Source organism: Diplotaxodon limnothrissa, linkage group LG4, assembly GCF_057381915.1.
Source record: "Diplotaxodon limnothrissa isolate DT_005_m linkage group LG4, D_limnothrissa_male_GT1.1, whole genome shotgun sequence".
NCBI lineage: Eukaryota > Metazoa > Chordata > Actinopteri > Cichliformes > Cichlidae > Diplotaxodon > Diplotaxodon limnothrissa.
Window position 1 is genome coordinate 29,276,536 of NC_140599.1, and position 14,813 is coordinate 29,291,348.

The 14,813-nt window shown below is 39.3% G+C and overlaps 1 protein-coding gene across 2 annotated transcripts in view; it reads left to right on the forward strand.

Annotated features, from left to right (window-relative positions):
* The window catches only part of ngfra (nerve growth factor receptor a (TNFR superfamily, member 16)), a 29,245-nt gene extending 26,494 nt beyond the window's left edge, over window positions 1-2,751 (forward strand). For both annotated transcript variants that reach the window (XM_085352793.1, XM_085352792.1), the window contains exon 6: window positions 2,032-2,751. In XM_085352793.1, coding sequence (XP_085208919.1) covers window positions 2,032-2,084 — 53 coding nt within the window. In that variant the 3' untranslated portion in view covers window positions 2,085-2,751. The remainder of the gene's footprint in view (window positions 1-2,031) is intronic.
* Window positions 2,752-14,813: the final 12,062 nt, after the last annotated feature.

Consider the following 14,813-nt stretch of genomic DNA (forward strand, 5'->3'; position numbering starts at 1 on the left):
GGTGCACAGTAGAGCTGCAATGAGTCGACTAACTGATTAAATTATTCTAAACTACTTTAATAATTGGTTAAGTGGTTTGATTACCCTGAAGATGTTGGTTTAACAAATCAACACACTTGATGGTATCAACAAGGATTTAGGCTGTTTTTTCCCCCAAAGCCAGAGTCTTATTATTTCATCTGTTTTTGTCAAATCCACAATCAAGGAGCAATTAGGTCTCGGAAATAAGTTCACAACTAAATTAAATATTCACCCTCTAATGTCCTGACTAATATTCAGCTTCCCTTTTTATCCCAGGATGTAGAAGCAAATTTCTGAAGTGCTGGGAACCTGGTGACTAGTTTTTTGAATTAGCCTCTGGGGACAACCACCAGCTGGGGCTTCCAGTGTAGAGAACAGGCATCTGGTGCAAGACTTGCTGCTCTGTAAACCAGTGATTCTTTACAAAGTCAGATACATAAAAAAAAAAAAAAACTATAAAAATCTAAATTATGATCAGAGCCTAGCTTAAGGTTCAAGGTTGTATTTTGGCAAACGAGTTCACTCTATTGCTCCCACCATGTGCTGTTGTTGGCATTGTGCAAATGCACAATTGGGGTACAAATATCTTGCCCCATGACACAAGTGCATAAGCAGATAATTGATATAAAAAAAAAGACTATGGAGATTCATCAGCTTGGTACATGCTATCACAAATGCCTGATGACAAATAAAAATACAAAAAAGAGGGACCAGGCAAATTTAGCAAATAGGTTTATAATTTAGGAAGAAAAGACTGTGTTCATGCAGGGTTTAGTTAATCAAGTAAACACAAAAATATGTAGTATCCTTTTAAGTGCCCTAAAAATGAAAATGGATTTAAATGGAATAAAATGAGTTCTGAAATGAATATAAGTAGTGCTATTTGATAGTAAACTATCAAAAGAAAAACAGATATATATGTGAACATAGTAAAACACTGACTCTTAAACTTTTCCTTTGAGTTCTTGTGACAATCATGAAACCACAAATCACAATCACAATTGGCAAATTTCAAAGCTTAACAGTGGCTTTGGATCCAATCAGGATTCCCTGAATGTTCTGATTAGGAAAAAAAAGAGTCTGTAACAAGGCTTCGCTCTGATGGGGAGTTCACGTTTCAGAGTAGACCTGATTGAACTGGTTCAGTGAAAGACAGTTTGTATTGATTCTCGGAATGAGGTCGGACTTTATAAAACAGCCATGTGGCTATTATTATCAATGCTGCCTCTGAAATGAGGTGCATTGCCAGTTCAGAAACAGTTGGACTGAAGCAGAAGTGCAGGTGCAAGCCACTGTGTGTCTGTGTGCATGAACTTGTGCGTGATACAGATGGCTGGGCACTGGCCAGTGTCAGAGTCTTTCTGCTCTGTGTCACTGAGGATGCCTGTAGAGTGTCTGTTTAAGCAGAAGGAAGAGACGAGTGCTTTGGACTGCCGCTGGACATAATCAGAGTAGATGGAGAAAGGAAGCAGAAAAACTGGGTGTAGCGATCTTAGTGCTCTTAGTGCAGTATGATGTTTGGAAAAGGATTTTGTAGGAGGAGAGTGACACTATAGGTAGTCCCTTCTTCAAACTGTGTTGTACTGTAGTTCACTTTCACAAGTCTTCATTCCCAAGGTGTTTCCATGGTTTCCCTCAATCAGCTTTGTTTCCCATCCTCATGGAGCTAATGATCCAGTTTAACAAGCTTGAATGAGTGGATGACACCATAGGGCCCTCTACAGGGTAGTGTGTGATTATCCAGAGTTTTAGAGGTTTTACATGACTTATAGTAAGTAGTTTATTTTTTGGTGAATGGATAGTTATAACATTCGGGTGATTAGAAACATTTCCTCGTGATTAAGAAACTTTTTGAAGAAAATAGAACAAGGATCTTTCCAGTGCGAGACACAAGAAACAGTGTTGGTATGAGTGAAATTTCAAGATAATAAAAGAAGAGCTCTACAACTAAAAAACCCCCACCAGTGTCTTCTTTTCACAGCCTGACATATATCTTATCTTTTTCTGCAGTGGTTAGGGTGGATGGGGGTCCCCAGCCTGACTCGCCTCACCCTGAAGTCTGAGGAGACGGAGGCCCAAGACAAGGAGAAGACAGTGGGGACTTAAACAGTGGACCAAAAGGAAGACAGGCGGCCACAGAATGTAAAAACTGACTCTGATTTATATCTGAAGCTGCCACAGAGCGACATTTCGACTGATAAGGACCTCCCAGCACCTTTGGGCCACACGCTGACTCTTCCTCCATGCACATACAGTGTGCCTGGACACAATCTCTTTGGCAATATCAACCAAAATCTGAACCCGTGTTACACAGATAGGTAGATATTTGCCAGTGCATCTTGTATTACCTGACTATTCCAGTATGACATGACATAATTCTCACTAGCTGCCAGTTTAGAACCTCCTATCCATCTCAAAGCTTTTCATTTACCTTTAAATTTTATGATGACTTGCAATGAAACATCTATGCCTGATAGGTAAATAGGTAGAAAGACACTTCATTATATTCCCTCTTTTTTCATGAGCATCGAAGAGACAAAGGGAGCTTGTCCGTCTCACATCTTGCTCTGTGGCGTCCCACTCTTGGATAATCCTCTGCCTCTCTCCACGAGATTCACTCTATTAGACCCCCACTGTCATCAGCGATACGAAAAGCAACAGGGGAGCCGTGAGTCACTCCCAACTTCTTCTGAAATTTCTTTCTCTTGTATCATTTAACCACAGATGCGTTTCATGTCATGTTGTCTTATAAAAAGTCTGCGTCATTGTTTGAGATTGGCTACGCCGACTGATGCGAGTGACTCATATTTGGAAAAAGAGGTTAACTGTTTTGTTTTGTTTTTGCCTCAGTGAGATGCTTCTTCCTGACTTTCTCTCACAAACTAACCTCCGTTACGGCACCTAAAAAGGATTGTGTTTCGGTAATTTCACGCTTTTAATTCAACATACGCAAATGTATATCTTCTGTTTATGGTGCGGTACTTTAATTTTGTGGCTTGAGCTACATGGCTGATTCAGCAGTGGTCCTCCACACTCCTCCGTGGAGCCTGGATGTGCAACATGAGAGGGAACGTCTCTGCATTGTGGAGCTCTGCTGACTCATTGCAATGAGTTAACATGCCTGATGGGAAGGGGAAGCCGTCTAATGAGCAACAAACTACGTCATCAGTGCTCATTAAACTGATGTTTAAATGAATCTGGGACACAAAATCAGCAACAAGGAATCCCATCTATAACAATTTACGCTTACTGAGTGGAAAATTGGGACAACCCTCAGAGGCACACTTTCATTTCATAATCTGCACAAGCAACTACATCTTCACATTCTCACTCTTGCAGTCTTTCATGCAGCTTTGTCTGAGTCTGATAAACAGTGTGGAGGTGCTAATGCTTTGCCGCTGGCACTCACATCAACACGGGACCCATTAGAGAGACATCCTGACAGGCAGGTAGTAATTACCTCAGGGTTTCAGCTTCATTTACCCTCTGCTCCACTCTCATTGGGATTAATGCTGTGGACAACAGAGGGGTGACTACGCCCTCGCTGAAGCCTCAACGCCACATTACAAATCCTTTATCCCACTCTGAGGCTGCTGACATTTACTACATTGGCTGGTGATATAAAAGCACTTAGTCCAGGCTCACATCTAAAGCTGGGTGACACCTTTTATCATGGAGGACCACTTTTATGCTGCCCCCCTCCTGTTGCCTAACGTAGCTGTAAAAGCAATTGACATAGATACCTTGCAAAAGATTGTAGCTGAGCTCACCTGCATTGCTTTAGCATTCATTCCTTCAGGGGCACGTATCATCTCAGGGTCCCTCTTAATGTGGTGTGGATAAAATGATAAAGAGATCTTCAGAAAATTAGTGTGAATCATCTGTAAGTTGTGTAATAGACCTGCTAAGTAGACAAGTAAAGTAGCTAGAAAGACACGGGTTGATATAGATTCAGGATCTAGAAACAGAATCATTTAAAAGAATAGTTTGATTGCTTTTTTCACGAATATTTTGATGAGAAGATTGTTGCTAATGTCAGATCTGAACATTCAATATGATGCTCTCTGAGGCCGGTTAGCTTAGCTTAGAATTAATACTACAAAACGGGGGAAATGGTTAGCTCTGGTCAAAGGTACAAAATTCACCTACCTGTACCAAGTTCCCTAATAAACACATCACTTCACCTAGCTTCATACGAAACCTCACATGTAAGAGATGACACATGGCTTTTAAACGGGGATTATTTGTTATACCATTACCTATGGACAAGTGGATGTGTTTACTTGTTAGCAGAACTTGTCGAATTTAATGACCACCAGATAGGAAATGTCACACAGTGAGAAGAAGACAGAGAAAGTGAGTCATTATATCCCACATGCATCAATCACCTGGTCACCAACAGCTCAAGACAATTAAACTTTCTCTTCACTTGTGATCCATGAATCACTGCAGCATAATGAATGGAAGCAAATAAAACTCTGCTGTCCTTTGCTCACACCTCCTCAGCTGATGCGGTGCGGACATGTGACCACACACACATACAGACAGTGTATGATTCACTCCTCTATTGTAAGAGCCGGTATGAGTCATCCCGATCCTAGCTCTGGCAGTGACATTAAAGCAGACTCTGCTACAGCATGAGCGACCAGAGTGTTGACTTAACAGGAAAGTAAAAAAAAAGCCCTTACTCCACGACTGCATCCCCCTGAGGCCCAATCAGCCCTCCACCATTGAACTCATATACCCTGAACTGACTTATTCTGTGTTACTCTAACAGCTTGTAAAGTGAGACACACTGTAGGAATCTACAACCTGAATATAAACAGAAATATATGCAAGACCAATTCAAGGATAAGGTTTGAGTAGCCCTAAGTTTTTGTTGTAAATTGATTTTTCTTTTTTGTCTTTACATTTTCCTGTTTGTTTGTATGAATGAACAATATTACACTTTTGGAATCCGTATTTTTTCTAACTGATGTTATTTTGTAGCACTTATTAGACATAATATGAATGCACTCAAAGAGTGTACCACAGTTCAAGTGCCTGTGTACAGTGTCCAGTATCTTTGAGTTCAGATGTATGGCTAGTTTTCTTTTGCAGTTTTCCACTTATTTTGTGTTTTTTGTGTATTTTTAAAAATATTTTCAGAGCTAATGAAGGTTTCTAGTAAATCGAAGTCAGCACTATAGATGAACCTTGGAGACGCAAGCAAACTGTATAAACTTGGCACCAGTGTAAAGAGACTTACAGTACAAATAGGTTGCCAGTGAACACATACTATATGTTAACATGCTATAAATACTGGCAACTAACAGGGTCATGTAGCATTGCATAAACATGCCACCCAGGACTTCTACTCTTAAGCTCACACATACTATTTGTCAATAGAAATCAGCTCTACGGTACTGATTTTTTGCATGTACAGTAAGTTTTATCACAAACCTCCATCACAGAGGCAACAAGATATGTAATCTACAGTAAAATGAAGTCTATGGGGAGGTTCACTGTGATACTCTGTGATATTATTACTTGATACAGATAGATCAGGACTTGGTCCCAGTAAAGCTGAATGTCATCTGCAGTAACCTACTAATGTAAAATGCATTATGTAAATGTGAATTTCTTAGCGTTGATACAATACAGAAAAATACCCTAGAAAATGTATAAAAACAAAAATATGTGCAAGTGTAATGGACATCCATATTAAAATAAACAGATGTCATTGCATTATTTGTCTACTCTGTCTTTGTAGCTACACTGAGATTGATTATATTCACACGAATTGATAAATATGGTGTTAATATTATTGGTTAAAGGAAGAGCTTGAGATCTTGGCAAACCTGCTTGCTAAAAAGCGATGTGTTTTGCAAATATGAAACCTGTGCCAGCTGTTGATTAGCTTAGAGTAGCTCAAAGAATACAAGGAGGAAAACTAATAAAGCTTCAGTGTTTAAGCATTAAGATATTAAAATAAAATGAACAATTGCCACATTTAATTTCAGTGTAATAACTTTTTGTCATCACCTTAAAAACATGAAAAATTATGCAACAGTTGTAGATGGGTGAAAGTATGGACTTAATAATCCGGTTTGGCATATATTATTGCCTGCTTGCAAATGCTTTTATTGTCTGGTAGAACGCTGCGTCTTAATAGTTTATGAATTGCAGATCATTTCAGGCTCGGAGATATTTTTAGGCTGTTTTCGTTGTACATTTCCATTTCCAGTGACGTTTGAATCGGTAGACTTTGAGGTCCACCCCCCCAAAAACTCTGCAGCTTGCAGGTTTTTAATAAACTTGAAGCAGTTCATTAAGGATTTATGCTAATGAATCCACTCTCTGAAATCATCCTTCAGTTTAAGTTTCATAACTGACTGCATGACATGTACATCATTTACTTTAATATCCTGAAATGATTTCCTCTTTCCTTTGCCCATTTAAAGTGTTTTTTTTATGCATGGCTTGTATTTTCTTGGTTTCATATCAAAATCCGTGAAAACCAGGAGTACGTGGAATAGCAGTGTAGTGGTTAGCACTGTTCCTTGATGGCAAGAAGGTTTTGAGTGATGCTACGTTGGGGTACTTCTGTGCGAAGTTTAGATGTGTCTATGTGGGTTTCCATCCCCCCACAGTCCAAACTTGCTGGTTAGATTAATAAAGGGTTAAAAAAAATCACTTAAACTGCATATTATAATGTGCTGCATGAATGTATGTGATTTGTAGCCCAAGGGACTTATTGAGCTAAGTAAGACTAGAAGAGCAGTACAGTATAAATGTTCGTATATTTTCAGTCCATACAACATCATGCTGTAATCGATTAAATTTAGAAGCACTCGTAGACTGATTTGTTAGCTGCAGACACAGCCAGGCCAGCTACTGTATACTTGTGGTCAGCATGAGGAGAAAACACAATTGTGGTTAGAAGTTTACAAACAGTCATCATGGGCATGACCGTCATGGTAATTTGGGGCTTTTAATGATTTCTTTGAACTGTTCTTTGTCAGAGGGTAATGATTTTAGAGGAGACATATTTAATTTAAAATCCAATAAGAACCGGATGCACAAGTTTAAATTTATTTAGAGTTTTCTCTAATTCACAAGGGGGTCAAAAGTTTGCTGGCATGAAAAGAATACTCAGGACCAATACTCAGACCAATGGGTCCAAAGAACTGAAGGAGAATTGTAGATTTACTTAAGCTGGGAAGACTTTTTAAACAACTGAAGATTCCAATTTCATTAATTCAAACAATGTTAAGTATTTGCATGTGTCTTTGCAAGTATTTGCTAAAGCAGGGGTAGGCAACTCCAAGCCTCGAGTGCCGGTGTCCTGGAGGTTTTAGATGTGTCCATGATCCATCACAGCTGATTTAAAGGGCTAAATGACTCCTCAGCATTTCTTGAAGTTCTCCAGAGGCCTGGTAATGAACTAATCATTTGATTCAGGTGTGTTAACCCAGGGTGCGATCTAAAACCTGCAGGACACCGGCAATCGAGGCCTGGAGTTGCCTACCCCTGTGCTAAAGCCTGGAAGAAGACCCAACTGTCATGCTCAGATGGGAGGAAATCAGTTAGGATGTTCTGGACCAAGCCAGGAGCCACGGAGACTCAAAGCTCTCGTGAACTGGAAACTGCTGGAGCACCAGCATCACTGTCCACAGTGAAGCCAGTTTTACATTGCTTTGGGTCAAGAGGGTGCCAACCAAGAGAGAAGCCCCACCTCCAAAATCGACACCTTTAATGCAGCTTGACACATAATCTAAAGAGGGTGGGAAAAATCTCAGCAAGCTTTTTGTCATTGGGAAAATCATAAAAGATTATTTAAAATATTTCCAAAACGGAACACACAGGTGTCATAATCTCACAGAGCTATCAACATTTTAACATTTCCCACCCTCCTAGTTTTGATGATAGGCAATTTTTGTTGTTTTTTCCCCCCTTTTCAAAAACACCCAAAAACATTGTGAAAATGACCTCAAGCAAATGAAAATAAAATGCTTAAACCAGAAAGAATGGCGTGCTGGACTCACAGCCAAACCACAGTTTAAAACAAGACCATATGTGAAGGTCTACTGGACCCAGAGTGCGGTTCTCTACAGTCTTATCACCACTTAAACGTTTTGGATTCCAGATGGAATTTTTGTTCCTGCTACGTGTCAGAGACGAATCCTCAGCGATAAATCCTTCATCAACAACGAAATGACATAATAGCAAGAAAATGATCAAGAACGGTACTAACGTCTGTTCTGGTTCAATTTTTGTGAAATAGCACAACAGTTAAAAAAATGAACTAAAGGAATACAACAGGAAAGTGATGAAATGTTTTTGTACAGCTCCCCCCTTCACTAGTTTCTACTGAATGCAACAAAGCAGAGCAAGATGGGGTTGACAGATAAATTTTAATTTGATCAGCTGGGAACATTTACATGGAAACACTAATCAACAGAAGTTTTTCCTTCTATCAAGATTAATCAGGACTCCAACTCAGCTGAAATGACAAAAAAGCCCATAAAGAGATGAAATGAAAGAGATACGCCAACTTGAAGCAAATGTGCGAACATGCTCGAGGCGATACAACTGAAACTTGTCTGTGTGACTAATTTAAAAAAGAAACAAGCACCTACAAGAAGAATGTCTCAGCTTGGCTCTCGTTTGTTGATGAATGCTTTATTTGTAAATTTAAATCAGCAGGTTATAGCTTTATTCATTCACATAGACACTTATTTATACACTTAGATAAATTCATCAGATTTTTGCTAACAGGGCTTACACACTCCATCAGCACTTAATGGGCTAAAATGTGCATGGCGATTAATCATATCTGATGGATTCATGGCACAAAAACAGATGAGAAAGAAAAATTGATTTTTTTCTCAAAGAAACCGAAAGAAATATAATAATATAGTTATTTTAAATATGTCATGTGTTAAAAATAGAAAAGTCCAGTCATAAGGAACATATATAAAACAGATCTTTGTCATTATCTAAAAGATTTAATGATGACCAAAGGCAAAAATTTAATGTGGGCATTTCAATAAATATGCAGGAAATTTCTTAATAAAGCCAAAAGACATGAGACTTTCTTAACGTCTGAAAATGTGGTTGTCTGAAACTTCGGGGAATTTCAGCCAAACCCTGATATTATGAACCAGTCGCACTATTGGACTGACATGAGTGCAAAGTTGAGGTTCACAATACTTTCACATGTGCTGCAGCAGGCAAGCATAAAAAGAACCAGTCACACCGATCATGTCAATACTTGGAATTAGGCGCTAAATAAATCCATCCTTTTGTGAGACTGTGAGTGTGTTTTTTAGAAGAAGAACCTGTTGCACAAAAAAGCTTTTGGGCCAATATCAAACTTGTAAAGAGAACTTAATGAGATTTGACTGATGATTCGACTCATGAGGTGTTTAATGTTCAGGTGACCACTGAAATAAAAGTGTTATGACCCAGACATGATTTTGTATTCTGTGTTATTGTTTTCCCTCCTCCCTGCCTGAGGAGTGGTGTTCATTTTGTTCTATGCTTTCAGTTATGTAAGCTCTATGTGGCAGATGACCATAGGTTGGTGACCGGAGGTGCCAGCTTTAAATTAGGACCTGATACGACTGGATTAGCTCTGTCTGTTTCCAGACTCCACACCAGCCTATGCTGTCTGTCATTGTAGTGTCGTTGAGGCTAGAAGAGCTAGATTACCATCTACTTACATGTTTAAAATGTAGTGCTGGTAGCTGTGAGGTTGTTTTAGCAACCTTCTCTAATGTTTATGTCTGTGAGTTTTTCTTTTTATCTCTATGGTGGAAGGTAAGATTTTTTTTTTCTATTGTTTTGGTCGTGCCCACCATGGCATGCTCTATCCAAAATATCTGGCTTGGACTACAAATTTCACCATGGAGCTAGTCCTTAATTGTGAGTAGGGGACAAGATGGCCATGTTTTTGTTGCACTCTGATTTATGTTAAAAAGGATGTGAGAAATGTCTTGGCATTGTACACCTGGAGGAATTTCCAACATGGCTCCTGAGTGGTAAAATTTGCCTCTCACTTTGGACAGAGGACTGTGGTCTATACAGTGAGACACAGTCATGGCTGTGTTATGGATAAAGTGTCACTTAAAGAGGTTAACACATTTGATGAAATGATGAAAATGGATGGATGGATAATGACAGAGATTCAATTTTATTCCATTTCACCTTCAGTTCTTGTTTTTCCTTTCTCATTTGAAAATGGCTCAACACTAGTGGCAACAATCGCCACTTCCTCTGAGAGAGAAAAAACACGATTCAAGCCAAAATGTGGCTTTCATGTTTTTTAAACATTGACTGCTACATGTCACACCTCTGACTCAGTTCCTCACTACAGCAGAGCAGGTTGGAGTGAAATCAAAATTCATCAAACACTGAAACACATCTGCTTGGAAACGTTTTGGACTGTTGCTTCAGTCGGTCAATCTACATCTGCAAACAATGTGAGCTGACATTATGAAGGAGGATATTTTTAGAGAGCAGTGGTTTTTTTTTCACAAAGTGGAGGAAGGAGTAAATCTGTGAAGGTCTTCCAACAGGATCCCAGAGGTTGAACTCTGCACTCCTATGCTAAAACACCTGACAGATAAACATACAAGACATAAGAGCAAACAGCATGCATGCATAGCTTCAGAGAAAAGGAAACATGGGGCCATTTTTACCAGATTTTTGTGTTACGTTACTGTTACTGTTTCTGCTTTATCAGTGTTTTAATATATGTCTCTGTAGGGTGTGAAATCTATGTGGGAGAGCTGGCTTCAGGCCTGAATACCAGCTCTGCGTCATGTGTAGGGCACATAAGGAAACCATCCAGCCAAGCAACAGTTAACAAATAAACAAATCAATCCAACCCAGCCTCTCCCATTTGCTTGCATCCTACATAGAAATTAGCAGACCGCCCTGTTCCAACTCACTTAACTATAAAGACAGAAGAATTAAAAGAGAAAATGTTGGAAATGACTGACTTGGAGGTGGAAAATCGGGAATGAATAGACTTGATGACAACCAGCTGTAGGAGCGCCATCCTGTAACACCTCACTCTAGTGGATCCCAAAGTTAAACACTCCCCACTTTAGACCCTCAGCAGTCAGAATTATTTCAATTTATGGCATTGCACTTGTTGCTGTGGGGTTTCTAATGCATGTCATCTGGAAAGAAGAAAGATGAAATAAGAAAACTTTTTGCCTTTGTTCAGAAATTAAACGACTGTGTGCCTCGTACAGATCCTTAAACCAATTCCATATGTGTATGGACCCCTACTGTTTACACCTTTACAACAGAAAAGGTAAAGTTGTCCTCGTTTATTGATAGGTAATACCCAAATGAATGACTTCTTAAGTGATTATCTATGATGCTGCTCGCAGAGTTAACTTTATTTATGGAGTGACTAAGGAATCTAAAGTATGTCTTTTCTCATTTCTGATGCAGCAGCTCATTGGATTTTCACGCACGAATGCGGTTTGCTTAAATCCTGCTCTGCTACAAAGTAGCATGGACAACAAAGTTGACTAATGGAACGTTAGAGCGAGACTCACTGGGATTCAGTTTGCCCACATCCATAACTTGACTGTCACTTCATATCAAGATAGAGATGAATAATTTTAGGGCAGAGTTAGATTTGATTTTTCTTCCCTAAGTTGAGCCTCAGAGTGAGAAAAATGAAAGTGTGTGACCACCATTGTAATGCGTGCACCTTCAACGCCTGGTGCAATTCATCTTGTCGGATATGGAAGAATACTTTGTTACACACAGTTAACTGGGCAGAAAGTGAGAAAGATATTGGGTGATTCTAGCAGCACAAACAAAAAACAATAGGCCTCGGTGAGCTCTTCATATCTGATTAAATCAATGAAGCATGTTTCATATGTTTTTCATGTTTTTTCTGGTTTAAAAAAAATTGCATGAAACACAATGTGCATGCTGCATTAATTGACATTCAAAGATGTTTTATTGCCATAACATCCTTGGCTTAAGTCTTTCAATTTGTGTACCTTTCATGCCCTCTAATGACTTTCATACAACCTGTTTCCCTTTCAAATGTATTACGTACATCATTAACTAATACATTAATTATGAAAGTAATACAATTATTATTATATTATTATTGTTGTACATTTATAGGAGACAGGTAAATAATAAAGGCAACCTCTCCTTTGAATGCTAACAAATTTTACATTTAAAGAATATATTTCAAACTTGTAATATACCTGCGCCCACCCCCGTGTGTCCGGGGATGGGCGTCCAGGTACACACCGGCTCACTCCTTGGTGGCTGCTTGTCAGGGCCTGGAGCCTGGGGCTCGCTCAGGCCACTTCGGGGGTGGGGTGCCCTCGGCCTCTCGGCCTGGGGCTCGGTCACTCTGGCACAGCTGGCTGCCGGCGGAGCTCACGGGCACGTCACTGCAACCCCCCTGGCTTCTGCTCCGCGGCTGCTGAGTGAGCCCTCATCTGGGACTCTCCTCAGCTCTTTCTGGGACAGTGGCGCGGCTGCCCCTCTGTTGGTCTTCCTTGGTCTCTTGTGTTCTGGGGGCCTCTGGATGTCTGGAGTTTTGATCTCCTCCATACCTGCTTCATGCCCTGGTGGACGGGGCTGTGGCCCCCCCACACCCTCTAGCAGATCATTACATGAAGGAACCTTTTAAATACAAGCGCGTCCATGCTCACAGGTGTACACACGGGTGCTCACACACACACAAACGACACCCTTTTTGGCTCCTACCTCAAAGCACACTCTGCGCTGTCGATCTTACGTGCTGCACAATAATGTTTAATATTTAGTATTTACTGTTATATTCCCATAGATCATCGTGATGTTGTTTATTATGTTGCTCTTTTTTCTTCTGCTTGTTTTCTCTTTTTTCTTTCTCAACAGGTGATTGAAATATGTATTTTTTGTCTGCTTGTTTTGTTGGTTTTTATTTTTTGCCCTTTATCCCCGTCCCTCTTCCCCACTGTTTTTCTTTCCCTCTTTCTTTCTCCCCTTTCTTTTCCCCAGTCAAATCTGTCCTGTATTTAGCAAGTGAAAATAAAATAAAATAAACAATAAAAGGTGAATCAAATAGACCATTACGGCAAGGCTGGGATGGTCCATTTGGTAAAGTAAATCCGTTGGGCATCTTTCTTCGCCTTTAGACAATAATTCTGATGGCAAAAGAGCCAAACGGGACAGGCAAAAAAAAAAAGAAAAAAGAATGTATATATTTCACAATGTATTTTTTCCAAGTACAGCGGGTGCCATTTGTGATCCAGTCAACACTTAGATCAGAAACTATTTATTATAACAGAAAAAAAAGCTTCCTCAAACACTGAGGAAAATGTAAATAAAAAAGAGATGAAATGATATGCAAACCTCATAAACCCATATTTTTCACAATAGAACATATAAAACAGGAAATAACAATATAACATATCAAATGTTTAAACTGATAGAAAAAAATGGTGAAGGGGCATGTTTACCACTGTAAAAAAATCCTCTCTTCTTTCAGTGAGAAGTTTTTAAACATCCAGGACTCGAGGAGACCAGTTGTTGGGTTTTTGGGACAGAAATGTTGTTGCATTTTGGTTTAATATACGATTCTAGCTGCTCTACACATGCGGCTCTGAATGGCTGCTTTCTAGATGGTTGCTTTCCAGTTATGCATTTGCACTAATGCACCCTCATACCATCAGAGATGCATGCTTTTGAACAGATTGCTAATTTCAAGTTGGACGGTCCCTCTCCTCTTTAGTCCTGAGGACGGTGTGTGCATTTTATTCTATAAGGAATTTCAAAGTTTAGTGGAACAGTTTTCCACTTTGCCTTGGTCCATTTTAAACAATCTGTAGTCCAGAGGAGGTTTGTAGATTATATTCACTTATAGCTTCCTCTTTACCTGATAGACCTTTAACCTGCATTTCTGGATGGCACGGTGAACTGTGTTCACAGACACATTTCTGGATGTATCTTTGAGCCCATGCAATGATTTCCGTTACAGAATCATTCCTATTTCTGTGTGTCGCCTGAAGCCCTGAATATCAAGGGCATCCGGTATTGATTTTCAGCCTTTCCCCTGTGCACAGTGATTTCTCCAGATTCTCTGCATCTTTTATTGTATTACGCAGTGTAGATGATGAGATATTCAAACATATAAAGATGAGCTATTCTTGGCAATTTTACAATGAAGAAAATTATTGTGGAATTGTTCCACATTGTGAAGACAGATTATTGAACTGTGGCTATATTTGCTTCTGAGAAAGTCTGCCTTTCTAAGATGCTCTTATTATACTACTGACCTTAGTAGCTGCAAAATTTTCCACTAGATGTTTCTCGAAGAACTTTTTTTTCCAGCATTTTGTTTGCCTGTCCCGACTATGAGATGTGTTTGTGCCTTTTTTTTAATTAAATAGTAAAATGCCTCCGTTAAAGCATTTAGTATTTTTCATTTTCTATTGTAAATCTGTGTTTCATTTGTGTTCTGTTGTAATTTACATTTTACACCTCATGCAGCTTTCTTAGAACTGGATTTGTCACTGATTATTTACCATGTTGTCTTCAGGGGCATGAAACACGTTATACCAAAGTCCTTCCTAGAAGCAAATCCCTTGGCAACACCTTTGGGCTCTTATTTTGGTAACTATTTTAAAACATTATCTAAAATAACTCATTTAAATATTACTTGGATATGATTTTTTTTAATTTTATTTTATCTTTCTACGTTTGCCACTGCTACTTGAATCACCATTTTAATGAGTTATTTTGGGGGGTTTGTAATTCTATCAATATTTACAACA